The following is a 27,723-nucleotide window of genomic DNA, read 5'->3' on the forward strand; positions in this document are numbered from 1 at the left end:
GGCGATGCGTGGGAAGGGAGAGGTAGGGAAATCTCTGAAGCCCGGTGACAAATGGCTGCCTGCAGGCGTGGCTGTCCTGCAGTGCAAGTTTTTCAGCAGAGGTTAGGCAGTTTTGGTGATGGCTGGCGCTGCCGTGGGCTCCCAGGGCTTGGTTGGCAATGGGATTGCACGTGGCCCAGTACAGCAGGTGTCACTCAGCGTCTGTCAAGGTCTTTGTGCGGCATGAATGGGCAATTACCATTGTGCCATCTCTTGTTTGTACCTGCTCAGAGGTGCTGGCCTAGGGTTTGTTAACCCTGCTCTTTGTTATCTTGCTCCTTCCGCTTATACATCGCTTCTGAGGGGGTAAGACAGACTGCTTGACGCCCAGGAACAAAATGGATGTGCTTCGCCAAGGCCCTGCATCGCTTCTCCTTTTCCTTGTCCCCCAGGCTGTGCAGCCATTGGGCTGGTGGCTGGGATGAACATCAGCAGGCTTGTCCGGGAGGGGGTTAGAGCTGGGCTGTGCCAGCGAGGTGGCTGGAGGTGGCCTCCGTCCCCTGGTCCCTTATATCCCCTGGTCCCTTATGGTAGGGCTGCTCTGGCCAGGTGGGAGCAGGGCTGCCACCTGTTGCTGGTGTTGCTGGTGTTGCTTCCTGTGACTTTTTCTGTTTGTTATAGAGTTGTTTGTAAAAGCCGGAGGCTGAACGCGTTTCCTGCCGTAATGAGTGCTGACCCGCGTGCCCCTTGGCAGGCACCGGCTCTTTCTGGAGAAAATTAGGAGGCACTTAGTGAAGTGAGACAGAAAACAAACACAGGCAGGAGGCTGTGGCCGGGCAGCTGGGCAGCACTCGCCAAGGAGGTTGGGCTCCTGACGCAGGGATGTGGGCGCTCTCCGGACGGAAGCAGGCAGTGGCCGGGAAAGCCGCATGGCGGAGTGCCCTGCCCCCGCACCCCCCGAGCCCCACGCCCCAGCCCCCTGCCTCCTCCCCAGTGCCCTCGGCTCCTGCCACCTCCTTCCTCCACCACAGCCTCCCCTTCCTCCCTTCCCTGGACGCCTGGGCAGCGGACCCGGGCCATGTGCCAGCTGTGGTACTCGACACCTCTTCTCCTCCCACGTGGATGCTGCTAGACCCACATGGCTCCAGCCCCCGTGACTTGAGCTGGGGCCTGATGCTCACCCCTGAGCGCCGGGGGGTGCGTAAGGGGACACATACACCTCCTTCAAATACGCTGAACACGGGGTTTACCCGGGCTCTGTCCTCCCCAGGTACGTCTGTGGGGTTGGTCTTTACCCCTGTTTCTTGGGACACTGATGCAACCTGGTGGGGGGCTGGGCATGGGGCGAGGGGCTTGGCTGGGCAAGGGGCAGTGTGTTGAGAGCTTGCTGGGAACCTGTGGCAGGAGCTGGGGTTCTCCTGCCTGTTTTGGGGTGAGATCTGTTAGATTGGGGATGAGCAGTGGCCCCGGTGGCATTTCTGTGTGCAGGGGGGTGGCAGCTGTATTTGCAGATCCCCTTGCTAATCCAGGGTCAGGGCTTGGGGTGTCTCCTGCCCACAGGGGCACCGGCAGGCTGCCAGGAGGGGATTTTGGGATTTTGGGATGTTTTCTTTGGAAGCCTGGGGTAGCTCACTTGGGCAAGGCAGGAGCTGCTGTGCCCTGAGCTGTCTGCATGGGAAGGCGGGGGAGCTGTGCTGCACATGGCTCTGGCATCAACAAGGTGGCACCTGCAGGCTGGTGGGGCTGGTGGTCCCATGCAGTACTGCTGTCCTGCTCTGCCTTTTCGAAGCAGCCAGCGGGCTTCCTGAATCCCTCTCCACATCCTGCCGGCTCTGTTTCAGCTCCATCACAGCCGTAGGCTCCGCACCCTGCAGGACCACACCAGGGGAGGAGGTGAGCGGTGCTCACAGCCACGCAGGCACCTGCGACAAGGGACGGGCCACCGCTGTCTTTAATGCGTGCCGGGGCTGGCAGGGACTACAGATCCCAGCATGCTGCTTCCCGCCTGCCTCCTCCCTCGCCCTACCTGGCACTGTGCAGGCAGGGATGCTGTAGCTAGCGGCGGTGCTGGGCTGAGGGGCATGCCCCAGGGGGGCCGGGGGCTCAGCACCGGGAGCCCCGCTGCAGATGAAGCCCTTGGAGAGGTGCCGGAGCCCCCCATGCTGCGCCGCCTGGACTGGAAAAGGACAAGGCAGGCCTGCGGATTCTCCGGGGCAGCTAATCCTCTGCCCCAGGAGGAGGGGGGTGGGGACCGGGCAGAGGAGGTCCCTTCTCAGGGCTCCTGGGGCTGCATCTCCGGGGCTGTCTGTGGGGAGGGCAATGCCAGGGTGGTGGCAAGGGCTGGGCAGATGGTGATGGGGGAGAAGGAGCGGTGGGTGCTGGGAAGAGGACAGCAGTGCCAAGGACACTCTTGGCTTTCCAAGGAAAAGGCCATGAGAGTCCCAGGGAATGGGAACGGGGGGTGGGGGTGTGTGTGGGGTGTTGCATGCTTCTGGATGGAGAGTTTGCTGAATTAAATGTGTCTTTTGTGCCGCCGTGCCCCAGGCGTTGGAGGGAGGTGGGGAGGGCAGCGGGGTGGACACAGCTCGCTGCACATACGCTTCACTGGCAGCTCCAGGATTGGGGGCAGAGAGCTACAGGCTCACAAATCCCTTAAGAGCCTGTGGCAGAGCAGCTGGGCAGCCAGTGCCAAGCAGCCTGGGCATCTCAGGAAAGCGGTTTTCCTTTCAGAGGGAAGGCTTGGTGCCCCCCAGCCAGCAGAATAAAGCAGTGTGTCAGTCCCTCCACTGAAGGGCTCTGAGCTGCAGGCTTCCAAAGCTGCTGCACACTGCTCTCACAGTTTGCTGTCTCTGTTTGGCCCCTGGTAATGTGGAGCATTTACTTGGTGGCATGGCCTGGGGTTAAAATCCGTGCTGCTCCTGCTGGGCCTGTGCCCCTCACTCCCCCATAAAATCCTCTGTTTGCTTTCCAGACGGAGAGCAGCCACGAGACTGGGTACTGACCTGTGCTGACTCCTGCCACACAAGATGACAGCAAGAGACGGGCCCCAAGATAGGTAAAGCCAGGCTCTGGTGTAAGTGTGGGGGCACATCGAGAATACCAGGAAGTGAGGGAGCACGGGGGGACCCAGCATCTGGGGGACCCCCGCTCCTGTATGCTCACTGAACTACCAAGCTGTCCCTTCCTCAAGATGCTCTATCAGTTTTTCCATAGCAAACAGGCTGTAAACAGTCCCCAGCACTGGGACGCGCCTGGGGAGCATGACTCCCTCCCAGCTCTGGCAATGGCCACTGTGCATCTGGGTGCCACCTGCTGAGGAGCAGCCAGCCCCCCCGCACCTTTGTACCCTCCTGGGGAGGGCCTCCCATGGCCCCTCTGGTGCCACATCTCCTCCAGCAGCTCAGGCCAGGGGCAGGGCAATAAATTCTGTCCTCCCTCCTTCTCCTGGTTCCTCCCGCTTAGGGATTGGGACAGTCAGAAGCAATGCCTGTCCCCTGCCCTGCCCAGTGTCCTGCTCCAAACCAGTTTCCTCCACAGGTACAAGGCTGTCTGGCTGATCTTCTTCATCCTTGGCCTGGGAACACTGCTGCCATGGAATTTCTTCATGACTGCCAGGGAGGTGAGGGCTTCCCTCCTGCTGCTGTCTGTGACACTAATTGTCCCCTGTCACATCTAGGGACCATGGTGTAGGTGTGGCAGAACAGCATAGAGCCTCCCCACTTCTGCACACAGGAGACAGAAGCATGGGTGACCTGGGTGGGACAAGTGGCACTGAGGCGACAGGAGGGCTGGGCATGGGGCTAGAGGGGGGCTTGAGTGTGCTAGGGGGAGGCTTCGCAGCACCTTGGCCCCACCAAGCTCCTTCTCTCGCAGTATTTCATCAGCCGTCTTGCAGACCCAGAGGATACGAGCCAGTCCCAGAACCAGACTGGTGCGGCTGCCTCGTCCCCCTCCTATCTGAGGTCCATGTTTGACAACTTCATGACTCTCTGCGCCATGGTGCCCCTCCTCATCTTCACCTGCCTCAACTCCTTCATCCACCAGCGGTAAGCCTTGCCCCATCCTTGCCCCTGTCACCCAGCCCTGGCCCATCCTCCTGCCCCAGCACTGAGTCAAGCTGCAGCCCATTCAGTCAAGTCAAAGGCAAAACACTGGTCTGCCGTGCTGGGGTTTCACTTGGATTCTCCCCATGGGAGAGCTTGGCCCCAGCCTCACAGGCTTCAGGGGAGTGGGTTTTCCTCACCGAGATCCTCTCTTGCAGGATTCCCCAACAGATCCGCATCTTAGGCAGCCTGGTGGCCATTGGGCTGGTGTTTTTAGTCACTGCAATCATGGTGAAGGTCACCATGGATCCTCTTCCCTTCTTCATCTTTACCATGATCAGCATCGTCTTCATCAACTGTGAGTGAGGTAGTGGGGGGACGGAAGGGGGCACAGCCCAATGGCTAGGGCTGGTCTCTCTGGGAGAAAAGCATGAACCTCACTGCAAAAGAGCCCAGGAGGAGGGGGGACCTACCTTGCCTCACAGGGCAGGGGCCTTGGCTCCCTGCAGAGGTGCGAGTTCATCCTTGCCTTTGGTTTCTCATTTCTGCTCACCTTTCCCCTTCACAGCCTTCGGCGCCATCCTCCAGAGCAGCCTCTTTGGGCTGGCAGGGCTCCTGCCTGCCAGCTACACAGCTCCCATCATGAGTGGGCAGGGCTTGGCAGGCACCTTTGCCGCTTTGGCAATGATCTTCAGTATTGCCAGTGAGTAATCCCTGCCCTGTGGGTGACAGGCCCTTCCCAAGGGCACCACTGCTAACAGGGTCTGCTGGGGTTATGCTGGAGGGTTGGGGGGAGATGACAGCAGGGCCTTGCTCCTTTCAGCCCTTGTCATCTTCCTTTTTCCCCTTGTCTTTTCCCTTCCTTATCCTCCCAGTTGGCGCCCAGCAACCTGAGGGCTTCATTGGTTACTTCACCACAGCCTGTGTGGTGATCGTGCTGGCAATCTTCTCCTACATCCTTCTGCCTCGCATGGTGAGACCCTGTCGTCCTGGTGGGGAGGGGTGTGGGAACATGGGACCTTTGCACACCACAGCACAAGGGCTGTGGCCCACCGGTACCCCAGCCTTGGCTCAGCCTCTACCTTCTGGGTCAGGGCAAGCTCTCCTGAGGGAGCTCTCTGGGGTACTTCGCACCTCAGATACCCCAGTATCCTTGGGGTACTGTGGAAATGGGCCCCTGGGTGAGCAGGAAAGCATCAGTATCAGACGTAAGTAGAAGGAATACTTTGCCTGTACTGCATTTGCCCATATTGCCCATATCGCCTATTACCACACAGCCCCTGGCAGCCTTCTTTCCTCACATGTTAATGAGTTTTCCGTGGCTGTATCTCTGCAGGATTTCTTCCGATACTACTCCATGAAGGACAAGACAGAGTACCACGTGTACAATGCAGAGCTGGAGACCAAAAGAGACCTAATTAAGAAAGGTGAGGAGTGGAGAGGAGGGAGAGGAAAGAAAAAGAGGAAGAGCTGAGAGGAAGAATGAGACAGAAGGACTATATTACATCTCAGCTTTCTGGGGTCTGCTGTGCCCTACTTGTGTCTCTCCCTGCAGATGAGCCCAATGGGATGGAGCAGAGTAACTCAAAGATCATCCCTATCCACAACCCTGATGAGAAGCCCTCGGTCATTGCTATTTTTAAGAAGGTCTGTGAGTTGCCAGCAACCCCCGCGCTGCCCCTCATACCAGGGGATGGGCACAGGGGTAGGAGAGCATGGGGAGAGGAGACCAGCCCTGCACTGGTCTCTTGTTCTGTGTTTGGTACCAGCCTCTTTCTTTCATCTGCCTAGCTCTGGGTCATGGCTGTGTCTGTCTGCTTCGTCTTCACTGTCACCATCGGTGTCTTTCCCTCCATCACAGCTAAGGTGTCCACTGTCCTCGGAAAGGGAAACAGATGGGGTAAGTGTGGCCAGGGATGGGGTGTGGTAGGACGAAACTGGGAACAAGGTGAAATAAGAGAAAAGAAAGTGAGGCTTGAAGTAGTAGGCATGTGTGGTGGGTTGATCCTGGCTGGATGCCAGGTGCCCACCGAAGCTGCTCTGTCACTCCCCTCCTCAGCTGGACGTGAGGGAGAAAATACAACGAAAGGCCTGTGAGTCAAGATAAGGACAGGCAGATCACACAGCTGTTACTGTCATGGGCACCACAGACTTGACTTGGGGAAAATAAATTTAATTTATTACTAGTCAATGAGAGTAGGATAATGAGAAATAAAAACTACATCTTAAAATACCTTCCCCCCACCTCTCCTTTCCTCCCAGGCTTAACTTTATTCCTGATTTCTCTACCTTCTCCCCCACAGCGGTGCAGGGGGATGGGGAATGGGGGTTGTGGTCAGTTCTTCACATGTTTCTGCCATTCCTCCTCAGGGGTAGTCAGGGGGAGGACTCCTCACACTCTTCCCCTGCTCCAGCGTGGGGTCCCTCCCACGGGAAACAGTCCTCCATGCACCTCTTCAACATGAGCTCTTGAGTCCTTTCCACAGGCTGCAGTTCTTCATGAACTGCTCCTGCATGGGTCCCTCCCGTGGGGTGCAGTCTTTCAGGAACAGACTGCTCCAGCCTAGGTCCCCGGTGGGGTCACAAGTCCTGCCAGCAAACCTGCTCCAGCCTGGGCTACTCTCCACGGGGCCACAGGTCCTGCTAGGACCTGCTCCAGCGCAGGCTTCCCATGGGTCACAGCCTCCTTCAGGCACCCACCTGCTCTGGCGTGGGGTCCTGCAAGGGCTACAGGTGGGGATCTGCTCCAGCATTAACCTCTGTGGGCTGAGAGGGGCAGCCTGCCTCACCATGAACTTCACCATGGGCTGCAGGGGAATCTGCTCCAGTGCCTGGAGCACCTCCTCCCCCCACTTCTGTGCTGACCTTGGTGTCTGCAGAGTTGTTTCCCTCACGTAGTCTCACTCCTGTCTTCTGCTGGTGCAGATATTTGTTTTCTTCTTCTTAATTTGCTATCCCAGAGGCGCTACTGCTGTCATTGATTAGCTCGGCCTTGGCCAGTGGTGGGTCCGTCTTGGAGCTGGCTGGCATTGCCTCCATTGGGCATGGGGGAAACTTCTGGCATCTTCTCACAGAAGCCACCCCTGTAGCTCCCCTGCTACCGAAACTTTGCCATGCAAACTCGATTCAGTATGCCTGAGGGGAAGAGGAAACCACTGTGCCTGATGATTTGGATGCGGACACCAGCCCGGCTAGGAGACCATTCCAGCCCTTAGTGGAAAACCAGGAGAACCTAGACTTGAAAGACAGTTTCCATGCAACTGGCAGGAGAGCCTGGGGCACCCTGGGCTCATCAGTGACCTTCTGCCCCTTTTTCAGGTCTCTACTTCATCCCTGTCTCCTGCTTCCTGCTCTTTAATGTCTTTGACTGGACAGGACGGAGTCTCACTGCCCTCTTCACATGGGTAAGCATGGGGCAGGGAGCAAACGCCCTGGCAGTCTCCATCCCCAGGCCCCTTGGCCGCAACTCTCACTGGGGCTGCCATCCATGGCTTGGAGCAGGAAGGAGGTGCAGAGCTGGCCTCTGCCTTGGCTTTAAGTCCTAAGCAGAGATTTACGGATCAGAGCCGAGAACCACAGTGTTGTGTTGTCCTCCTCCCTCTTTCAGCATGGCTTGGATGAAGCTGCCTCCTCCATTTCAGCCTCTTTGTAAACAAACCTTCACTCCAGCTATGCAAACAGTGAGACAGGACGGCGGCAGGGAAAGAGGGTGAAAGACAGGGCAGCCCAAAATAAAACCTCTGGCCTCGGCACAGGACACAGCTGCTTTAAAGAGCCTTATCCTGGGAGCAGGACAGAGCCATGCCATGTGGGTCACAGAGCTGTCTGTCCCCTGCCATGTCCCTTTGCTCTCATCTCCCCTGCCTCGCTTAAAGCTGCTGGAGCTGAGTGATGGGAGCGATGGTGGTGGGTGAGGAAGGGGGCTGTCCTGGCTGCGACTCTTCCTGCCCCTTCACCCACCCCCAAGTGCTGTTTCTCCCTGTATTGTTCAGGCTGTTTGTTTAGAGAAGCTTCTCAGCACCATGGGTTCTGTCCGTGCCTGGCTTCCCCACGGCCTGGAGCCGCTTCTCCCCTGGCCACCACAGCTGGCTGCCCTCAGCCTTGGCCATGAGCCGTGTTGCCTGGTGTCCAGGCTACAGCCTCCATGGTGGGATGACCCAGCAGGAGACGTTTCCAAAACAGGGCTGTGTGGAAAGTCTGACTGCCTGCGGTTTGGTCCTCATTTCCCTGGTTGGGGCCCCGCTTGCTTATTTTCTTCTCAGGCAGGAGAGGCTGCTCCTGCCAGTTTGCCCACAGACATAGCTGGCCCAACCTCAGCTTCCCCCCGTGCTCATGAGGCATCCCAAGGCTACACCAGCCCAGCGGCTCCCAAGGCAGCTGTGGGTCTCTCCTGACCGAGACCAGCGAGCCCTGCCATCTGCGACCCTGGCACCTCACCGAGGGGCCCCCAGACAGAGCCAGGCATGTCTCGTACCAGGGGTTGCCTTGGTCCCAGCCACAGGGGGATGCCGCCGCCTTCTTCATCCCAGTGTCACATGTCCAGGGACTCTGTTTAGGATCTGAGGAGACCGTAACTCGGTCTGTGCTTTTCCCAGCACTGTCTGAAACAACTCCAGCGTAATCCCTTTCTCAGATCGCTGGATCTCGCTCTGCTTGGCTGGGGGATAGCGTAGGAGGCTGAAGAACTGGTTAAAACCCCGTTTGCAGGCCCTGAGGTGCCAGAGGGGATTTACCTCAGCCAACCTTGTCCTACACGGTGGTTTGCTGCAGGAGCAGATTGTGTGAATATGCACAAGGCTCTCCTGCCTGCCTGTGTGTTCTTTCCAGCAAGGGCTTAGCAGTCGCTCACAAGCCCACCTCAGTATTTTGGCTCTAGCGCTGCTGCTCTCCAAGTCAACTGGAATAGGACTTTCAGTCCTGGTACGACATCCTTACCACAGCAGGTGGTGATGCTGAGACTTGTTGCAGTAGAGGAAGTCTCAGCAACTTTGCCATCTCTGTGGCTTCTCCACAGCCCTGACAGGAGGGACAGCCTCTGTATAGCCCCTGCCAGCATGCCGTGGGATGGGGAATGTCCATTTCTCAGCTGCTCAGTGACCTACGTTTTTCTCCCAGCCTGGGAAGGACAGCTGCCTCCTGCCAGTGATGGTGGCCCTCCGTGTCATCTTTATCCCTCTTTTCATGCTGTGCAACGTGCAACCCCGTGAATACCTGCCTGTCGTCTTCTCTCATGACGCCTGGTACATCATTTTCATGATCTTCTTCTCCATCTCCAACGGCTACCTGGCCAGCCTTTGCATGTGCTTTGGGCCGAAGTGAGTAAAAGCTCGGAACAGGGGAAGGGTTGGTTACACCCCCAGTTGCCAGCCCCAGTGTGACTTCTGGAGTCTGGCTTTGCCCAGCTCTGGGATCTGGAGAAGGGGATGCAGGTGCAGAGGGGAATTGCCACACCACCTCAGGGAAGAAAACCCCGGTGTCCCATCTCCCAGCCTTGTGCCTTCATATCCTAAAGATGAGGAAGCCATTGTCTGGGCTCTCCCATTTCCCCCACCTGCCACTCTGGGGAAGTGGCTGGGCACAGCAGGGATCTGGAGGGGAGCAAAGCGTGGCACAGCACCAAAGCAGGGTGAGCACCCTTGCCCAGCACAAGAACACAGGCAGCATGAAGAGCCCAGCCAGGGCTCAGCCAGACGGGCTGCAGTGCATGGGGGCAGGAGTCAAGGTGGGGCATCCCTGGTGCTGGCAGCTTCAGGGCAGCCTGCCTGATGCACTTTCTCTGTCTTTATGAGCCCATAAGGTGGAGGCAGAGTCTTGGAGCCAAGGTGGATTTGCTCTTGCTGCTCCAACAGCTGCTGGCTCCTCTGTGGCCTCCTATTTCTCTGTTCAACTCACAGCAGGGCTTGGGGCACACATCCCCGAGTATGGGTCTGACACCTGTTTCTCCCCTAGGAAAGTGCTTGCTCATGAAGCGGAGACAGCTGGAGCCATCATGGCCTTTTTTCTGTCACTGGGCTTGGCCCTAGGAGCTGCGGTCTCCTTTCTGTTCCGAATTCTCATCTAGCAGAGGTACCTGGAGGGTGCACGGACACCGAGAGACGGCTCCGCATCCTCCTCCAAGGCCCTGGATACCTTGGTGCCGTGGGGAGATAACACCTCACGCCTGCCCCTGCCAAATCGTACTGCCACGGCAGATGTTACACCCAGGGACGGTTCCACTCCTGTGGGGTTGGCCTGGCTCCTGCCATGCTCGGCTGTGTGATGCCTTCAGGCCTACGTGCCTTCTCCTTCCCCGTGCTCTGTGTGTGTGTAAGACCCCTGGGATATCACAGAGGTCCAGCTGCCTCCCACGCTGCATAATTTCCCCAGCTCAAGGCCAAAAGCCATTCTCAGCCGCCTCCTCTCTGACAAGAGTTGAAGGCTGGTATCCAGTGTTATTCCCTCTATTGCCCTTGTCCCCAAGGCACCTAGGGACTTGCTGTCCTCTCCTCTTCTTCCAGGGGGGCCTGGAAACATCCCACACCACTTCCCCTGCTGTTGAGACTTGCAGATGGGGAGGAGAGCCCCAGCCAGCCTCCCCATCCCTACTCTCTGCTAGGCTTACATCCCCAGTATATATCCCAGGCTAGGCTCCCAGCAGTATCCCAGGAACGTAGACATCCATGTCCCACCCACATAAAGAGCCAACACTGTGGCTAGGCTGAGGGAGGAGGGGGTCTCCACACCACACCTTCTCCTCGCCTTTGTTCCTTTTTTTTTTTTTTTTTTTAATTTTGGGATTCTGCCTTTCTTTTCTTTCTGCCTCCCAGCTGTTTAACAGGAGGTCCCACTGTGGGCTGCAAGAGGAGAGGTGGCAAGGCCCTCCCCATCCAGGCTGCCTTCCCTGCCCACCTGTGCTGCGGGGGGAGGCCTGACCTCTCCCTTGGCTTTCCCATCCCCTGACTGTGTAAATGTGTCTATACAGTTGCCATTTTCTATAAAAAGACCAAAAAGCCCCTTTGGGTATGTGTGTGTCTCCATCACCGCTGGGGAGGGACAAGGGCTGAAGGGAGCAGGCACCATCGTTCCCTGGGTCCCCTGTAGCCCATCAGGCGCTGAAGTGGCCAGGGCACCCCTGGCAGAGGTAGGGCCAGTGGTTCTCCACTACGGGGACCTGGCAGCATGGGAGGGGGGTGCTGCCCTTGGGGTATGCCAAGGGACCACCAGCGCCTCTGATAAGGAGAGGATGCACATTCGGGGGTGCAGCAACCTGCAGCACATGCACCTGGGAGCTTTCCTTATGCCTGGGAACAGCCAGAATGCCGCCTCCTGCTCCTGGGGGGGACGACAGACTATACCGCCCTGCCAGCAGGCCTCCACCCCACATCACTCTCCATCACCCCCTCGGCACCCCCAGCCAAAAGCTGTGGGGCCGGGGTCTCCCCACCCTACCCCCAGCTTCCTTGGCCAGCCCGGCCTCTGCCCCCACGGGGAGGATGAGGCATCACCTTAGTGCCCTCAGACTCCAGAGACACAGCGTAACGCCGGCTCCCCAGGGGGGAAACGGGCCTGCTTTGCCCTCAGGCCCTGACACGACCCCTACAGCCCGCCTCCCCATCTCGGCCCCTGCTCACGCTCAGGGCCCTGGCCGCGCCCAGCCTCAGGCCGGGAAAGCCACACGGCTCTGGGCCCCGGGGAAGCCGCGGGACGGAGCTGAGACAGCGGCGCCCCCGGGGCTGCACAGCCCCCCGCCCAGGCCCGGAGCCTGCTGCCGGCAGCAGCCGAGGCACCGCCCGTAACCCCGTAGAAACCTCTGGAAGTTCACGGCACCGCTCCCCACCCGCCACGGTGCTCCTCCGCCACCCGTCGCGGGAAATAGTCCCCCGCGGAGGTGCGGGCCGGCACCTACGCGCCCGCCTCCACCGCGGCCGCCGCCGCTAAGCGGTAACGCCGCGGCGCCTGGGGCCCGGAACGGCAGCGCGGCCGACCCGTAGAGGCTGTGGGCAGGGCCGATGGGCTGGGCAGGGCGGTAGGGAGGCGGCTCACGGGAGCGGCGGAGGGCGGGACGGGGCGGCAGGAAGCAGGGCCGTTTTAAGGCGGAAGGAGACGGTGGGCAGTGCGCACACACACCCCCCCGTGCCTATAAAAGGCCGCCGGCGGGAGGCGTCCCCCGTTCGCTGGTCGCTGCTGCGGGAGAAGGCGAGGGCGGTGCTCCTGGCGCTGACAGCCGCCGCTTGCCTTGCAGATGCCTGAGGCCGTGCAGCATGAGGAGGAGGATGCAGAGACCTTCGCCTTCCAGGCGGAGATCGCCCAGCTCATGTCGCTCATCATCAACACGTTCTACTCCAACAAGGAGATCTTTCTGCGGGAGCTCATCTCCAACGCCTCTGATGTGAGCCTGGGCCTTCCTCGCCCCTTTGCAGGCGGTCTCCCTCTTCTGCTGGGGGGCTCTGGGGGAGGGTGATGTCCTGCTGGGGGTGCCCAGGGAGAGGCTGGTGCCGAGGCAGCCAGCGAGGCATGTGCTGGGGGAGGGAGGCTGTGGCAAGCATCACCTTTTTCCCTAGGCGCTGGATAAGATCCGCTACGAGAGCCTGACAGATCCCTCAAAGCTAGACAGTGGTAAGGACCTCAAGATTGACATAGTCCCCAACCCCCGGGACCGCACGCTCACCCTGGTGGACACTGGCATTGGGATGACAAAAGCAGACCTCATCAACAACCTGGGCACTATTGCCAAATCCGGTACCAAAGCCTTCATGGAAGCCCTGCAGGTGGGTTACCTTTGGCTGCATGGGGTCCCTACAGCCTGGGCCTTAGGCTTTCACTGGGTTATAACCCAGCCCTGCTGTCTTCTGTGCTGTGGGAGCTGTTGGCCTACCCAAGTGCGCTTCCCCCCTTTTCCAGCAGCAGGGAGGAGCTGAGGGTAGGGCTGGCTGCTTGTAGGCACATGCCTCTTTTTCTTTACATGTTGGCCCAGTTCTTTGCTGCTGTGGATCAGTTGCAGACATCTTCTGTCTCTTCAGTGATCTGTCAGTCTTTCTCTGCTTTCGTAGGCTGGTGCAGACATCTCCATGATCGGGCAGTTTGGTGTGGGTTTCTATTCTGCTTATCTAGTGGCTGAAAAGGTGATTGTCATTACCAAACACAATGATGATGAGCAGTATGCTTGGGAGTCATCAGCTGGGGGCTCCTTCACTGTCCGAACTGACCACGGTATGTATTGTACAAAACCCCAAGTGTATTTGTTTGCTAGAAGCACCCCTTTTTTCCTGGTGCTCCCTAGATCTGTGATGTGTTGTCAGTCATGCCTGTTATTGTTAGGTGTTAAGTAGTGTTTAGCCTTGAGGAGCTGGTCTCACTTGCTCTCTGCCCTTTTAACACTATGCCCTGAAACACTGGTTTTTTACCACACTGTAGGTGAGCCTATTGGACGGGGCACCAAAGTGATCCTGTATTTGAAAGAGGACCAGACAGAGTACTTGGAGGAACGGCGTGTCAAAGAAGTGGTGAAGAAGCACTCCCAGTTCATTGGCTACCCCATCACGCTCTATGTGCGTTAAGGGAGGGACTGTGGGGACTGGAAAGCTGGAGGCAGGGGTGGGTGGTGTTGGAAACAGGAGCCCAGAGGAACAGAGTACAGTCTCTTCTGTTCCCATCCATAGTTCCTGGCTGCTGGCTATTGAGCAGTGGTGTTCCTAGCTTCTATGGCCAGAGGTGTTTTGAGGCTGGGGTCTTACTGGAGGTGAAGGTGATGGGTACCCTGCCATGCTTTTGGCTTTGATCTGTGCAGCTGGAGGTCATCTAAACTACCTGTGGAGGGAGGAGGGTTTCCTGCCCCTGTCTCCTCAGACACAGCTTTTGGTTGCATGAGCTATGGAGGGACTCTGAGGGCTGGTTTCAGGAGAAGCCCTGGTTCCACATGTTGTGTTTGGTGGGCTTTTGAGGACTGTCATTTCTCATCTGCAGCAAAAGGATTCCTGGTCATAGTTGCTTGGGGCTAAACCGTACTTGTTTGTCCCTTTCTCCACAGGTGGAGAAGGAGCGTGAGAAAGAGATCAGTGATGATGAGGCAGAGGAGGAGAAAGATGAGAAGGAAGAGGAAGAGTCAGCATCTAAACATGAGGAGAAACCCAAAATTGAGGATGTGGGCTCTGATGAGGAGGAGGGAGGAGACGTGGGCAAGAAAAAGACCAAGAAAATAAAGGAGAAATATATTGACCAGGAGGAGCTGAACAAGACCAAGCCTATTTGGACCCGCAACCCTGATGACATCACCCAGGAGGAGTATGGCGAGTTCTACAAAAGCCTCACAAATGACTGGGAGGACCACCTGGCTGTCAAGGTGGGTGCTGGGCCACTCTGGCTTCCCAGGAGAGGCAGAGGGCCCCTTACCAGGCTGTACCTAGAGCCACCACATGGTTGTACCTCAGGGGCATTGAGGGTTCCTGGGCCACTTGGTGGTGGCTCAGCCTGCACTGTGACTCCCATGTGGGTGGAGGCATGGGCAGTACCAGCTTAAAAGCAGGACCCGGGAGGATGCTGGGCTTCAGAGAAGCGTGACTCCTCCGTTCAGGCCTGCCAGATGCTGGAGACCCCTGGCATGTAGGGGGCAGTGGGGCTGAGGAGGGGGCAATGCAGGCTGCTTGGATGCTAGAGACCCTGCTGTGCCCCCCTGCTAGCCCCAGGGCTGAGGAATGACAGTCCAGCCTGCCCACAGCAGGTCCTGGGGAAAGGGGTAGAAGGGAAGCCACCCCAGCAGCTGTTTTTCCTTCCTGGCTCTGCAGCACTTTTCTGTGGAAGGGCAGCTGGAGTTCAGGGCCCTGCTCTTCATCCCACGCCGTGCCCCTTTTGACCTCTTTGAGAACAACAAGAAGAAAAATAACATTAAGCTGTATGTGAGGCGTGTATTCATCATGGACAGCTGTGACGAGCTCATCCCCGAGTACCTAAGTAAGAGTCCCCTGCCTCAGCCTCCCAGTGCAGAGCTGGGACCCCCACAGCCTGTGGTACCACTCCCAGTACAGTGTCTGGATGAGGCACTAGCTGGTGTGGGTCTTGGCACTTTTCCTCACGTGATGAAGCTCGGAGCTCTTAACCTGACTCCTGTTTTCATTTCTCCTACTCAGACTTCATCCGGGGTGTTGTGGACTCAGAGGACCTGCCTCTAAACATATCTCGCGAGATGCTCCAGCAGAGCAAGATCCTAAAGGTGATCCGCAAAAACATTGTGAAGAAATGCTTGGAGCTTTTCTCTGAGCTGGCAGAGGACAAAGAGAACTACAAAAAGTTTTATGAGGCCTTTTCTAAGAATCTGAAGGTGAGCTGGGCACGCTGTGCCATGTCTTTTCTGCATGGGTGTTAAGACTGAGGTGGTCTTGCGAGTACCCCAGAGGGCCTTTGTGGGCAGCCGGCCCCTCTGGCTGCCTTAGGCCCAGCACTCAAATGATCGAGGGTGGGCAGTGATATTTGTGCCTCAGGGGTGGCAGAGTACATGCAAGTCCCATCCTGGAGGCTTCATGCATCTCTTCTGCCCCCAGCTGGGCATCCATGAGGACTCAACCAACCGAAAGCGCCTTTCAGAGCTGCTGCGTTACCACACATCCCAGTCAGGCGATGAGGTGACTTCGCTTTCAGAGTACGTGTCCCGTATGAAGGAGACGCAGAAGAGCATCTACTACATCACAGGTGAGCCGGAGCTCCTCTGTGCCCTATTAAGGTGGAGGCAGGTTACCTACCTACCAGCCCTAACCTGAAGCAAATTTTTCTGGGTTGGTTGTGCTGCCTTCAGCAGGCCCTCCCTGCTGAATCGCAGCTCGCCCCTGGGGGCTGGGGAAAGACCACTGGGCCTGGAGCCCCGGCTGCAGCCAGTTTATGCTAGGGGTTCTGAGTGACTGGTGCTGTTTGTCCTGCTGTAACCAACTCTTTTAACATCTTGGTGACATCTCATTTCTACCCCCTACAAACACAGGGGAGAGTAAGGAGCAGGTTGCCAACTCGGCCTTTGTGGAACGTGTGCGGAAGCGTGGCTTTGAGGTGGTGTACATGATGGAGCCTATTGATGAGTACTGCGTGCAGCAGCTCAAGGAGTTTGATGGCAAGATCCTGGTATCGGTCGCCAAAGAGGGTCTGGAGCTGCCTGAGGATGAGGAGGAGAAAAAGAAGATGGAAGAGAGCAAGGCCAAGTTCGAGATCCTCTGCAAACTGATGAAGGAGATCCTGGACAAGAAGGTGGAGAAGGTGAGATGGGCAGGGAGCTCAGCCCTGGGCTGGAGGGAGGAGGGCTGCATCCTCCGTGATGCCAGCAAGGGCCCCAGCTCAATGCATGCCTCTCATCTCCTGCAGAGGAGCCGCTAAAGGAGACTGGAGGTCCCCGCATGCACCATCTTGTTCTAAGCAGCCAGGCTGCAGATGAGGGGCACTGACCCAATTACATGCATTGATGGGAGAGGGTAAGTGTGGGAAACATGCAGTGGGTGCTGAAGGTGCTGGCTGAGCTGTCCAAACTAGTCTGTGCAGTGGTCCTGGAGCTGCTTGGAGAGGATCTCTGCTTGCTTTGGGGTGTCCCCAGGTGAATCTGGGGCAAAGACCTTGGGCTATCATATGAGCTGTGGCTGGGCCCAGTCCAGGGTGTATGGGGACCTTGCTCAGCTAACTCTTGGCTACATTGGCAGGTAACTGTCTCAAACCGGTTGGTCTCATCTCCCTGCTGCATTGTCACAAGCACCTATGGTTGGACAGCCAACATGGAGCGCATCATGAAGGCTCAGGCACTGCGGGACAGCTCTACCATGGGCTATATGATGGCCAAGAAGCACCTGGAGATCAACCCTGACCACCCAATCGTGGAAACCCTCCGTCAGAAGGCTGATGTTGACAAGAATGACAAAGCTGTCAAAGATCTGGTGGTGTTACTCTTCGAGACTGCTCTCTTGTCCTCCGGTTTCTCCCTGGAAGATCCCCAGACCCACTCCAACCGTATCTACAGGATGATCAAACTGGGGCTTGGTAGGTGTCCATGCAACTGCTCAGTCCTGGAGCAGCTCCTGAAAGCAGGTTAGCTGGTCAGGCTCCTTTGTAACTGTCTTGGGGCAGAGTAGAGGCCAGTAAGTGAGCCATGCTGGTGTGATGTGCAGGGCTGGCTGTGTACATGAAGTGGCTATGGGCAGGTGGAAACCTGGAGCCAAGGTACTTTGGGAGGGCTCAGGGCTCTTGAGTGGCCTGTCCTGTCCTTCATAAGGCCAGAAGCCACCACCGGCTGCTCCCATAACAAGCTGAGGTGCTTTATTTCTTCAGAGTGAATGTCAAAAGTCTCTTATGGGTGATGTGGCCCATCTGGTGAAACAGCTTGTGCTTGCATCCAGCTTTTTTCTCCAAATTGGCTATTTAGCTAAAAATGTAAATCGGCAGGTGCTGTGGCTTGGCCTGACTACTGGATGCTAATAGCCCTGTGCCTTAGGCCGTGGGCAGGAGCCTTTGGGAGAGGCTGTACCTCTGGGATCAGGTGTTTCTTGGAGGCCTCATCTCTTCCTTTCCTCCCTCTCCTAGGCATTGATGAAGATGAGGTGACTGCAGAGGACCCCAGTGCAGCAGTTTCTGATGAAATTCCCCCACTGGAGCGAGATGAAGATGTATCCCACATGGAAGAGGTAGACTGAAGTAGGAGGAAGCCTCTTTCCTCACCTGCCAGGCCTCTGCCCTGTATCATGTCTGCTTAGAAAGGGGGTCTGCTCCCACCAGTTGCTACTGACCCTTTGGTGGTGTCTGTTCTTTTGAGGTTGTTTTTGGCAGGGTGCAGGAGGGCATGAATGCCTGTTTGTCAGTAGTGAGTGATACAGGCGGCCTGAGGCCTGTCTGTTCTGTGTCTTTCTGCTTCTGTAGGAACAGTTGATGGGGAGTGGAGGTGAGGAGGCATCAGGCTTCCCCCCTCTCCCCTGCCATGAGGTCTCCCGCTTTCCCAGTAGGCATCAAACACTGCCCTTCCACTGGGGTGGAAGAGCCCTTTCTCTGAGCTGCTGCCTCCCTGAACATTCAGGGCAGGATGTTTGGTTATTTTTTTGTTGGATCATTTTTCTATTTTGTTCTACTGGAATTAAAAGTGTCAAAGAAATGTGGTTTATGTGGTGGGATCCCTTGTTTCATACAGATGAAAGGGTCTCAGCCTGTGACTCTTGTCTCTCCCCTACCCTAACTGTTTTTTCAGAGCTCTGTTTCAGGTGCTCTTTACCCCTTCCCTGCCCAGGTACCGCAAAGTGGGTAGGAAAAACAGGTGACCTGCTGTGCAAGCGGGGTCATCTCCAGTGTGCAGTAGTTCACCCCCAGGGCACTGCATACCCCACAGCCCAGGGACAGACCTTTCCAGCTGTGCCAGGACCTGAGCCTGCACTGCTGCTGGCTGGTCTGAGCTGCGTGTCTCTGGGCGCAGGAGCTGTCTGCCTGTTCCACTGCAGGGCAGAGCCAGGGGGCTGCTCTTAGGCCAAAAGGTTCCATGCTCTAGACTCCTTTCCTCCCATCTCCAGCCTGCCCCTTTTGGGCTTCTGCAGCCCTGGGGGGGTTGGCAGTATCTGGCCACCTCCTGGCTTTTGCCTGTTGCAGGTGATGAAGCCTGGGGCATCACCTCTGATTAATGTGCCCCTCGCTAAGCTCATGCCCCACAAGCAAGGTTTGTCAGCCTTAGCCACACTGGCTCCCTGGGCTTTGTCAGGGAAAATAAAGGTCTGTCTTGCCAGCAATGATGGGCGCAAAATAAGAGCGGGCTTTTGTCAGCATCCATCTTCAATGGGGTGGGGAGGAGGCAGAACTTGCTGGAGTCCCTCGCTGCCCACCAAGGCACTGTGGGGCACTGTGTTGCTGCTGTGGCAGCTGTTTGGGTGCAGGCTGCTAGAGCAGTGCTGCAGCTGAGCTAGCAAATGCCTTCAGGGTGCTTTTCTTTCCCTGGGACAGGACAGAAACATGTTTAAATGTTAAGATTTTTCTCTCTGTAGGAATGCTTTGCCAAATTGGTAGTCACTACTTTTTAACTTAATGTTTTGGGGTTGGGTTTTTTCTCATTTTTTCTTTAAATCTAGTAGAAAAGGTATCCCATTCCCAGCCTGGTAGTCAACCTATTTTCTTTCTGACCAAAGAGGGGGAAAAAAAATCTATTCCAACATCAGTCTGTCAGCAGGTGCTAGGGGCAGATATTGGGGAATTTATAGAGGCAGGATAGGATGGAAGGCCATGAGACTGCACAGGCACTTTCAAGAGTGCAGAGCTAGGAAAAGGAGCATAGGTAAAACTGCTGGAGAGCTAACAGCTCTGAAGCCTGGCCTGTGTTCAGCACCAGCTGTTATCCCTGCTGGCTCGGCTAACTGCACCGTGATAAGCAGCTCTTGTCCCTAGTCTCCTCCTGTTTCTTCTGCAGCCCTCACCAGTCTCCCTTTTCTCTAGCTCTGTTAGGCCAAGGGCCCATCTCTGACCACAGACCTCACCACTATTCGATCACATAGGCCTACAGTCAAGGTTGTTTTACCAGGCCTCCCATATGTACCAGTAGAATGTAACCACCCCAGTCAAGCCTCCCTGGCTCCAGTGTGGGGCCTGTGGAACTTGTGGTGGTACACATGCACCCCATAAAGGATGGGCTCCTCCAAAGCCTTGCTGCAGCACTGGCGCCCCTGACAGGCAAGTGTTCAGGAAGCCTCTGTACCATCTCTAGTACACAGGCTGCAGCTGTACCTGCTGAGGCTGCCCCAGCTGCATGATGCAGGGAATGCAGGAACCAAACCAGAATCAGGCTAACAGCTCTTCTACCTGCCCACCAGCACAAGCAGTAGTCCAAACCTGGCAGTGCTCCCCAGTCATGTGTGCAAGGATCTTGCATCAGGCCTTGTAGCTTTGGGTCCAACCCTGCCCAATACCTACCTGGGCAAAGGCACCTGTGTGGAAAGGAAAAACAGTTTTGCTGTCCCAGAGAAACTAGGGACAGATGAAGGGTTAGGAAGTTTCTCCCCTCCTTCCAGGTACATGGAAAAAATATTAAAAGAACATTTACCTCCAGGGCAATATGTGCAGCATATTTTTAATTTAATAAAATAAAAAGAGAAAAAAGTTGCCTTTTAAAAGTACCAAAACCTCCTGGCTTCTGTCAGGTTGTGTTGAGAAAAGAGTTGGCCAGTAAAACCCAGGCTCCCAGGGAAAAGCAGATTTCACTGCTCCATCCCCTATTGCCCGGAGAGCAGATGCCCACTCGCTCCATCCCCTGCTGCCTGTGGAGCAGGAACAAGGCACCGCAAGCGGGCTCTGCCCCATCTCTCCTCTTGACCCTTCAGACACAGTGGGGCTCTGGCCAGACCCCAGGAGAGCCTGGGCCAAAGCCTCCAGTTAGCAGGAAGAAGAGGGGCTATTTGTGCTTCTCTGAATGGCAACTGCAAAGTCCAGAAACCTGATGAAATGGCACTGAAACACCCCAAGGTGATGCTGGCTTTTGGGCAGTGCAGCCTTTGGCCTGTAACAGCAGCAGATGTAACCAAAAAGCTAGGACAACTCAGCAAGCACTGGGAACTGTAACAGCTAGTCTCAGTCTGCATAAAAATCAGCCCGGGCCAAAGGGAACAAAGTGTCTCAGAGCAGGGGCAATGAACTGATAAAACCAAACAGGGATGCTTTCACTGCAGAGTGCCCTCCTGGAGCAGATACCAGGTCTGGGGTAGGATGAGCTGGGAGTCCTTCCCTTAGCTGTGCCTGTCTTACCTGGAGCACCTCCTAGGAGGGGTGCTGAGGGCTCCCCCCTTCTTGGGACAGGCTCAGCTTGGGACTTGCCTCACATGGAGGTGTTTCAAAAAGAAAGCTAGTGTTTTGCTTGCACCTTCCTCCTCCTGAGCTCTGTAGTAGTGACAGAGGCAAGACAGTGCCAGGGAAAAGAGCTCCCCTGTTCATCAGTGACTTTGGAGAGAAGCCACGGGGCAGAGGTGGGGCAGGAGTACCAGCAGACCCACCCATGCTGGTTTGCCCCCAGGCCCATGCCTTGGCTAGAAGTCTTTGACCTATTAAGGCAAATGGAAAGGTTTGGAGCTGTGGCAGCCCAGAGCATTCCATGGGCTTGTTCCAGCCCCTTCCCCAGGAAAAGCAGGTGAGTCACTGGTCCAGCCTACCCATACCCCACCCTGCTCTTCAGCGGGTTCTGAGAAATCAAGCAAGTACCCCCACATGGAGGCAGGACAGCAGGCACAGCTTAAATGCCATGGTCCCAGCTCCTTAGACCTTTTGTACGGGGGTCTCGCCTGGTGGGAGCTTCTTACTGCGCTTCTTCATGCGGCTGCGGGCATAGACGCGGAGGAAGAGGGCCATGAAGACAACAGCTACGCCCAGCCCACCCACGACAGTGACAGTGTGCCCGTAGATGAGGCAGGAAAGGAGGATGGCGAAGGCCTGGCGGAGTGTCATGATGATGGTGAAGACGGCTGCCCCGAACTGGTTGATGGTGTAGAAGATGAAGAGTTGGCCACAGGCAGAGCACACAGAGAGCAGCACGGCATGGGCCGTGAACTCTGAGTGGCGGGCCATGAAGCGTACCGACTCCAGCAAGGCACCCTGCTCCAAGAGTGAGCCCACCGTGAAAAGGCAAGAGAAGACATTGACGCCAAACATCATCTGCACAGGAGACATCTTATAGGTGAAGAGGGCATCCTGCCAGTTGGAGGTGAAGCTGTCAAAGATTATGTAGCCAGCCAGGAGGACTATGCCCGAGAACGTGGTGACAGTAGATGCATGCCTGTTGGGAGCACTGGAGAGCAGGAACATGCTGACCCCCACGGAGATGAGGGCAGCAGTTAGGTATTCCCAGTACTCATAACTTTTGCGTGACACCAGTTTGCCCATCATCATCACTGGGATCACTTTAGAGGCCTTGGCTAGCACTTGGGTGGGGAAGCTGATGTATTTGAGTGCCTCATACTGGCACCAGCTGCTGAGGATGTTGGAGAGGGAGGCAAAGGAGTATTTGTACATAGGAGCCCCGTGGCGCGGCTGCTTGGTCAGGGCGCAGTACAGACCAGCCACTGTGAAGGCCAGGATGCGGTTCATGAACACCAAGAACTGGGAGTCCTTGAACTTCTCACCAGGGTCTGTTTCGGTGGCACCGTATGTTCTTGTCATCACACGCTCCTGGAGGACGCCCCATGTGAGGTAGGAGGCCTGTGAAGCGGGAGGAGCACAGGAAAGTCAGGACCCACAATGGCCACTGCAAGCAACCAGGGGAAGAACAGACCCCAGGAGATCCTTGCTTGCCCCAGCGCTGCGTCATCCTCTGCACAGCAATGCTTCCCTGAGACACTGGGAGATGGGGCCACCCCCCACTCCACCCACCTGAGGGAACACACTGTCCCATGTGGTTACAACCAGGATCAAGCAAACCAGGCTCAGTTTAGAGGCTCTTCAAGGGGAGAGTAGCCTGCAAAGCAAACATCCTGGTGTAGCAGGCAGTTACGCATTAAGTTGCCTGTTGAACCAGACTGACAGAATTGGGGAACGTTACCAATGCACAGCTGCAGTTTTGGTGCCAGCTCGCTGCGGCAGGTCCTGGCAGTTTTCCCAGTGGCCTCTGCATTGGTTTTCACTTCCAGCTCCCTGGGCCCAGTTCTTCCATCCAAATCAATTCTAGTTTCAAACCCATCAGATTCAATTGTCTTCCAGGAATGATCACTGTTCTGGCTGTCACTGCAACTACTTCTGGTGCAACAGTACCAAATCCCTCACAGAATTACAGAATTAACACAGACATCCTCTCACCACACATTCCCTCCTGAGAAACTGAGGCAGAGAGGTGGAAGGACTTGTTGGTGACCCGCAGCAAGCCTGAAAGGGCTGGGATAGCAAGCCAGAGAGTTGGTGTCTTCTGCTGGCTGTGGGATGTGTGTGTTTTTGTATCATAATGCCCACATTTCTATTTTTAATCTCAGACCCCAAAAAGCTGCCCCTCCTAATGATGCTCAGGTTGTAGCTGAGACTTGGGGAAACGAAGAATAAAAATTACTGTTTATCTGTAGCTGAATTCAGTATTTCTCTCCAGTATTCAAATCCAATCCATCAAGGCAGGACGCATCAGCCCCAGAAGGTAACACAGAGGAAAGTGTGGGATATAAGAGGGTTCAAACTATCTGCTGCTCTAACATGAGGGCCAGAACAAGAGCAGCCCTAACAATCTGCTGAATCACAGAGTTTTCCCCCTCCGTGGCTGCAGAGGACTGCGATCAGATGGACAGGAGGTCTCAACCCAGACGACCAGCTAAATGGACCTTCAGAACCCTTAAAGGTGACACAGCAGCTCTGGTGGACTATCCTGGTTGAGAAGCTGTGTGCCAGCCTCTAACCCTGCCCTGATGAAGGACAGCACTGCATCCTTGACCTTCAAAGAAGTGATGGCCACAAACCGACTGCCCGCCTCCTCCTCCCAGAGTGGGAAAGCCACACACACAGGCACAGGGCCCCTACCTGTAGACCAGCAGCACAACAGAGCAGCTTGAAGACCTGTCGGGCTGTAGAGGACTCTGTGGGCTCTGCTCGAGGTGGTAGGGAGCCGTCTTCCTGGTGTACAGACTTCACCTCAGAGCCGAACACACATGATTTGATGACAGGGAAGCAAATGCCTCTGCCTGTATGGGGTAAGAGAACACAAAGACAGAATTAACCACAGCCTGGGCACCACAAGCTACACCAGCTTGAGAGCTGAAGCCGTCTTCCCTGCTAGCCTCCACATCTACTCATGCAGGGGCCTTGGAAAAATTTGTTTCAAGGTAGCACCTACACAGCTCTAGGATACAGCTCTGCCAATGGCTCAAGCCTGGTCTGACACAGCAGGCTGGGGAAACAACCTGCCAGTGCTGAACAGGGTTGACTGAGGGGGTGTGGAGAGCTCAGAGGGAGGTCTGATGTGGAAGGCCTTCCTGCCCTTACCTGTCTCCAGGTAATTCCTTCTCTTGAAGTACTGGATGAGGAGGAATCCCGGCACCACAATACTTGCATAGCCAGCAGCATTAACAAAGAAACGGAAGAGCCAGAAGTCCCCCCACGAGTCCTGCAGGGCAGGGGGTATCTCTTCACCAGTAGCCATCGTAGGGGGAGAAGCATGCACGAGGGGAGGGCAAAATCTGCAGAGAGAGAAGAGGCTGGTGGTGGGCTACTGGTACACAGCCACCTCTGCTCCACATGCCTGCACCACCTGCTGCCTGGCCTGCTCCCCAGCAGCAGGCAGCACCCAGATCCTACCCCAGTGACAACAGTGATGGTGGCAGTACGTGGAGCATGGAAAGCCCTCTGGAGTTGGAAAAGCACATGCCAGACATTTATGTTTGCTTCTGTTAAGGGTGTTTGTTCTGGCTTAGGTACACGTGGACTTAGAAACTTGCGTTCCCAGTTGAACACTGTTGTAACCACCTGGTTTTGACAATGCCCTCACTCCAAATGCAAGCAGCACCTCACATCTCACCTTTTTAAGTTAAACTTTAGCACAGTTCCCGAGTGGAAAAGGTCACCGAATGGAAAAAGTGACTTCTACCTAGCAGCTCATATTTCACGCCTGTGGCCAGAAAGGCCTTCCTCTGAGAGCAAACAGTTCAGAGCTTCCCCCTCTGGCTGCACCAGGTGAGTGGAGGAGAGCCAGGGAGTGCTCAGGCTGCCAGCTCCCCACCTCCCCATGCAGCTCTGGAAGGGAGCATGCCGAGGCGTTCCTCACAGCTCACAGGAAATTACCAGGGCTCAGCCGCTTGGCAATACACAGCCAGAGAGCAAGGTTAGGAAGGAACTTTCCTACCAGCTGGCTGGTTGGGATTTTACTAGGACTATCTGACAAGGTATAGTTGATGTTCTTCAGCTATAGCCCTAAGTGGTGGCCTAGTCATCTTTAAAACAATTTTAATAATCCCTGGAAGAGTTATTCCCTCCACCATCCCCTCCCTCACAGAGGCAAACCTGTGATGTTCAGGGGCCACGCAAAGAACAAGAGTACAGGTACACAACAGGATGGGTAAGCGGGCAAGAACTTCCTATACCCAAGGCCACCTGCACGCTCCCCTCACACAGCAAGCTGTGGCTTCCTGCATGAGGTTGGGCGGTTTTCTTGGTCCATGCTCCATCCCTGCTCATTTCCCAAATAGCAAAAGCCTCCCAATTGCCTTGGGAGCCAGGTGAGGGTGCTGTGGGGCTGGCTATATAAACATGCCCCAAGGTATTAATACCCCCTCCCCAAAAAACAAGGTCAAAGGAATTTAGACCCTTTTTAGGGGTGTACCTGGCCCCAATATAATAATAGCTGTGACCTCTGGTAGCCCTCACATGAAACTCAGAGACTTACAAACTCAGAGCTTTAAAGGCAAGGAAGTCCCCTTCCGTTTCATGAACAAGCTTTCCCCACCCTCTTGTCCCCTTGGGAAAGGCCTCAGGGGCTTTTCATATCTGCAGTTGTTGCAGCCAGTCCCCCAGAGTCCAACATCCTGACCTAAGCTGAAGCTGTGTTTCACCCTGAAATCTCCCTTCTGTGACTTAAAGAACCCAGAAATTCCCAGCCCAGGGAGAGATGCAAACAGCTGGGGATGGGTTTCTGTGCCTGCTTCCTATTCCCCCCTGCTCTCCCCATAGAAGACAGTTTGACACCTCCAACACTGTCATTCCTGCTCCAGGGGCATCATCGCATGTATGGGTGCTGCGGGATGCAAGAAAAGGGCTTGGTCCAGGCACCTGGGGCTGAAGCTGCCCATATCCTCCTGGGTTTGCCCGTATTAAGTAACCGTGGCTGATTGCAGCAGCCCTCCTGCTGGGAAGATGGCGCAGAAATACCGTCCACTTTTGCAGAAGTTGGGATATTTTTTGGCAGGGTCGGTTGCTACATTCACAGGCCACGTCTCCCTTCAACTTGACAGAGACCGAAAGCCAGCCGGCTCCGTTCAGCATGACTGCGCCTGCTGTTACCCTGCTGGTCCCCTCTGCTGCCACGGGAGGAGGACCAGCTCTGCTCTCCCACAGCAACCACGAAGAGGCTACGGAGGGACAATGGCTCTCTCTATGCCTGCGCTAGCAGCTCCCAGGCCCCGAGAGCTGACTCAGTGCAGCAGGCCCTGCCCTCCCCGCTGATGCTGGAAAGGAACAGGGATGCCAGTGTTACAGGTAGAAATAGGGGGGGCCACGCCGGGCAAGCAGGCGACAGGCTGAGACATGAAAGGAGCCTTAGTCTGGGGCCTGCGGAACAGCCAGGGAGCTGAGACAACAGACTCGGCTACTGTTCCCCTTGGCACAGGAGAGGCCGCTCTCAAATGCACCGCTTTAGAGCAGAGCTGGGCCACAGCCCTCTGCCTGTGATGCAAAATTTGGGTCCTGGGCCACAGGCCTGAAAAAAAACCCCTGCCCACAGCCCTGCTCCTCTCGAGCGCATCTCTAGCACCTCGAAGGGCTGAGGCCAAACGCAAGCCTGGAGCCTGGAAGGCCATGCCTCCCACTAACGGCCCGGGATCCTGCGCCTCCCTGCCCCTGCCCCGCAGCCGCTGCAAAGCCGGGTCGCAGGGACAAGCGGCCGCCTCTGCCCAGGGGCTGCCAGCAGCGGCAGCCGGGCGCCGGGCTCCCCGCCGGCCCGCCGCAGGGGCACCCCCGGCCGGGTCAGGGCCCGGCGGGCCCCGGGGGGTCCCCGGGCCGGGAAGAGGCGTGCGGGAAGCCCCCTTCCCGCGCCAGGGCCTTTCTGCCCTGAGGCTCCGGACGGGGCCCAGGCACGGGGAGAGGCAGCGCGCGGCCGAGTGCGGGGCGAGCGGAGCTCCGGGGCCGGTCTCCGCCTGGCGGCCACGTCCACGATAACGGGGCCGGCAACGCGGCGGCGGCCCTCGCCCACCCCAACGGAGCGGGACGGCTGCCGCCCGCGGCCGGGCGCCCACCCCGGCCTCACCACCCACCCTCCGCGCCCACCCCGGCCTCACGGCTCACCTGCGGCCCGGCCCCGGCCCCGGTCCCGGCCGGCTCCCCTCAGCTCCGCTCCCGGCGGCGGAACCCCCGCCCGGCGGGCGCGCAGCGGCGCCCCACAGCGCCCCCTGCCGCTCCGGAGGGGCCGCGGCTCCCGCGCCCGCCTGCGCGGCGGCTGGAGTGGGGCTGGCGGCCCTGCCAGCGGCGTCGGACGGGAGCCGGTACCGCTTCCCCCGCGCACCGCAGTGGGAAACACTGGATCAGGCAGGGGAAGTCAGAGGATCGCGGGGGCGCCGGGGCCGGGCCGAGAACCAGAAGAGGTTTCCAGGCCGGAGGGCCGCCCCCTGCCCACGCCGCCCCACTGCCGCGGCCCCGACAGGCCAACGCCGCGGTTGCTGCTCATCTCCGGCCGAGCCTGACGCAAGGGAAAAGCCCGGCTGCGGCGCGGAACCCGCCCCCGGCCTCCCCCGGCGGGCACTGCCCGGGGGCTGCGGGGCAGGATGAGGCCTCGGCCGCCCCCGGCTCCCCCGCCCGGCAGCCTCGCGCCCCGTCCCGGCCCTGGCAGGGCTGCAGAGCCGGCTGCAGCCATCAGGGGGCTACCCAGTAACATTTTACAAGGCATCTTTTTTTTTTTTAAAAAAAAATTATTTTATTTAAAAATTAAACAATGCAGATCACTTGCTGCTCCCTTTTCCCTCGCCTTCCCACCCCGCTGCAGCCCTGGCCCCGCCATGCCCCTCTGGCAGCACCCGTTGCTCCTGCTCTTGGGCCACCCGGCAGTGCCCCACATCTGTGAAGGTGGCATGGGACA

General features: G+C 57.0%; 3 protein-coding genes across 11 annotated transcripts in view; 2 read left to right on the forward strand and 1 right to left on the reverse strand.

Moving 5' to 3' along the window:
* Positions 1-11,014, forward strand: part of SLC29A1 (solute carrier family 29 member 1 (Augustine blood group)) — a 34,738-nt gene extending 23,724 nt beyond the window's left edge. For 6 of the 7 annotated variants that reach the window (XM_027788576.2, XM_055816376.1, XM_013300262.3 and 3 more), the window contains 12 exons: positions 2,951-3,034; positions 3,517-3,598; positions 3,853-4,025; positions 4,241-4,380; positions 4,591-4,725; positions 4,898-4,995; positions 5,359-5,449; positions 5,578-5,669; positions 5,814-5,922; positions 7,341-7,426; positions 9,138-9,337; positions 9,972-11,014. In XM_027788576.2, coding sequence (XP_027644377.1) covers positions 3,006-3,034; positions 3,517-3,598; positions 3,853-4,025; positions 4,241-4,380; positions 4,591-4,725; positions 4,898-4,995; positions 5,359-5,449; positions 5,578-5,669; positions 5,814-5,922; positions 7,341-7,426; positions 9,138-9,337; positions 9,972-10,083 — 1,347 coding nt within the window. In that variant the 5' untranslated portion in view covers positions 2,951-3,005 and the 3' untranslated portion in view covers positions 10,084-11,014. Of the gene's footprint in view, positions 1-2,056; positions 2,171-2,950; positions 3,035-3,516; positions 3,599-3,852; positions 4,026-4,240; positions 4,381-4,590; positions 4,726-4,897; positions 4,996-5,358; positions 5,450-5,577; positions 5,670-5,813; positions 5,923-7,340; positions 7,427-9,137; positions 9,338-9,971 lie in introns of those variants that run through there. The other variant, XM_027788575.2, reaches the window with a different exon arrangement.
* Positions 11,015-12,054: 1,040 nt separating this feature from the next.
* HSP90AB1 (heat shock protein 90 alpha family class B member 1) lies at positions 12,055-18,109 on the forward strand. 2 transcript variants are annotated; one of them, XR_008749152.1, is made up of 12 exons: positions 12,055-12,197; positions 12,244-12,390; positions 12,563-12,769; positions 13,052-13,211; positions 13,416-13,549; positions 14,029-14,340; positions 14,783-14,948; positions 15,125-15,315; positions 15,536-15,683; positions 15,967-16,235; positions 16,341-16,447; positions 16,670-16,807. XR_008749152.1 is itself a non-coding variant. In XM_027788518.2 (12 exons), the coding sequence occupies exons 2-12, from the start codon at positions 12,244-12,246 to the stop codon at positions 17,651-17,653; spliced, it is 2,178 nt and encodes a 725-aa protein (XP_027644319.2). In that variant the 5' UTR covers positions 12,055-12,197; the 3' UTR covers positions 17,654-18,109. The 2 variants fall into 2 exon arrangements, 1 of the variants encoding a protein (XP_027644319.2); XM_027788518.2 differs by lacking the exon at positions 16,341-16,447 and adding an exon at positions 17,544-18,109 and having other exon boundaries at positions 16,670-17,003.
* Positions 18,110-20,029: 1,920 nt separating this feature from the next.
* Positions 20,030-27,277, reverse strand: SLC35B2 (solute carrier family 35 member B2). 2 transcript variants are annotated; one of them, XM_055816020.1, is made up of 4 exons: positions 26,937-27,277; positions 23,928-24,121; positions 23,466-23,626; positions 20,030-22,169 (listed from the first exon to the last, which is right to left on the reverse strand). In XM_055816020.1, exons 2-4 carry the CDS (start codon positions 24,082-24,084, stop codon positions 21,231-21,233), a joined length of 1,257 nt encoding a protein of 418 aa, XP_055671995.1. In that variant the 5' UTR covers positions 24,085-24,121; positions 26,937-27,277; the 3' UTR covers positions 20,030-21,230. The 2 variants fall into 2 exon arrangements, with proteins under 2 accessions (XP_055671995.1, XP_055671996.1); XM_055816021.1 differs by lacking the exons at positions 23,928-24,121; positions 26,937-27,277 and adding an exon at positions 22,510-22,631 and having other exon boundaries at positions 23,466-23,603.
* Between the last annotated feature and the right edge of the window lie 446 nt (positions 27,278-27,723).

Source organism: Falco peregrinus, chromosome 11, assembly GCF_023634155.1.
Source record: "Falco peregrinus isolate bFalPer1 chromosome 11, bFalPer1.pri, whole genome shotgun sequence".
Classification (NCBI taxonomy): domain Eukaryota; kingdom Metazoa; phylum Chordata; class Aves; order Falconiformes; family Falconidae; genus Falco; species Falco peregrinus.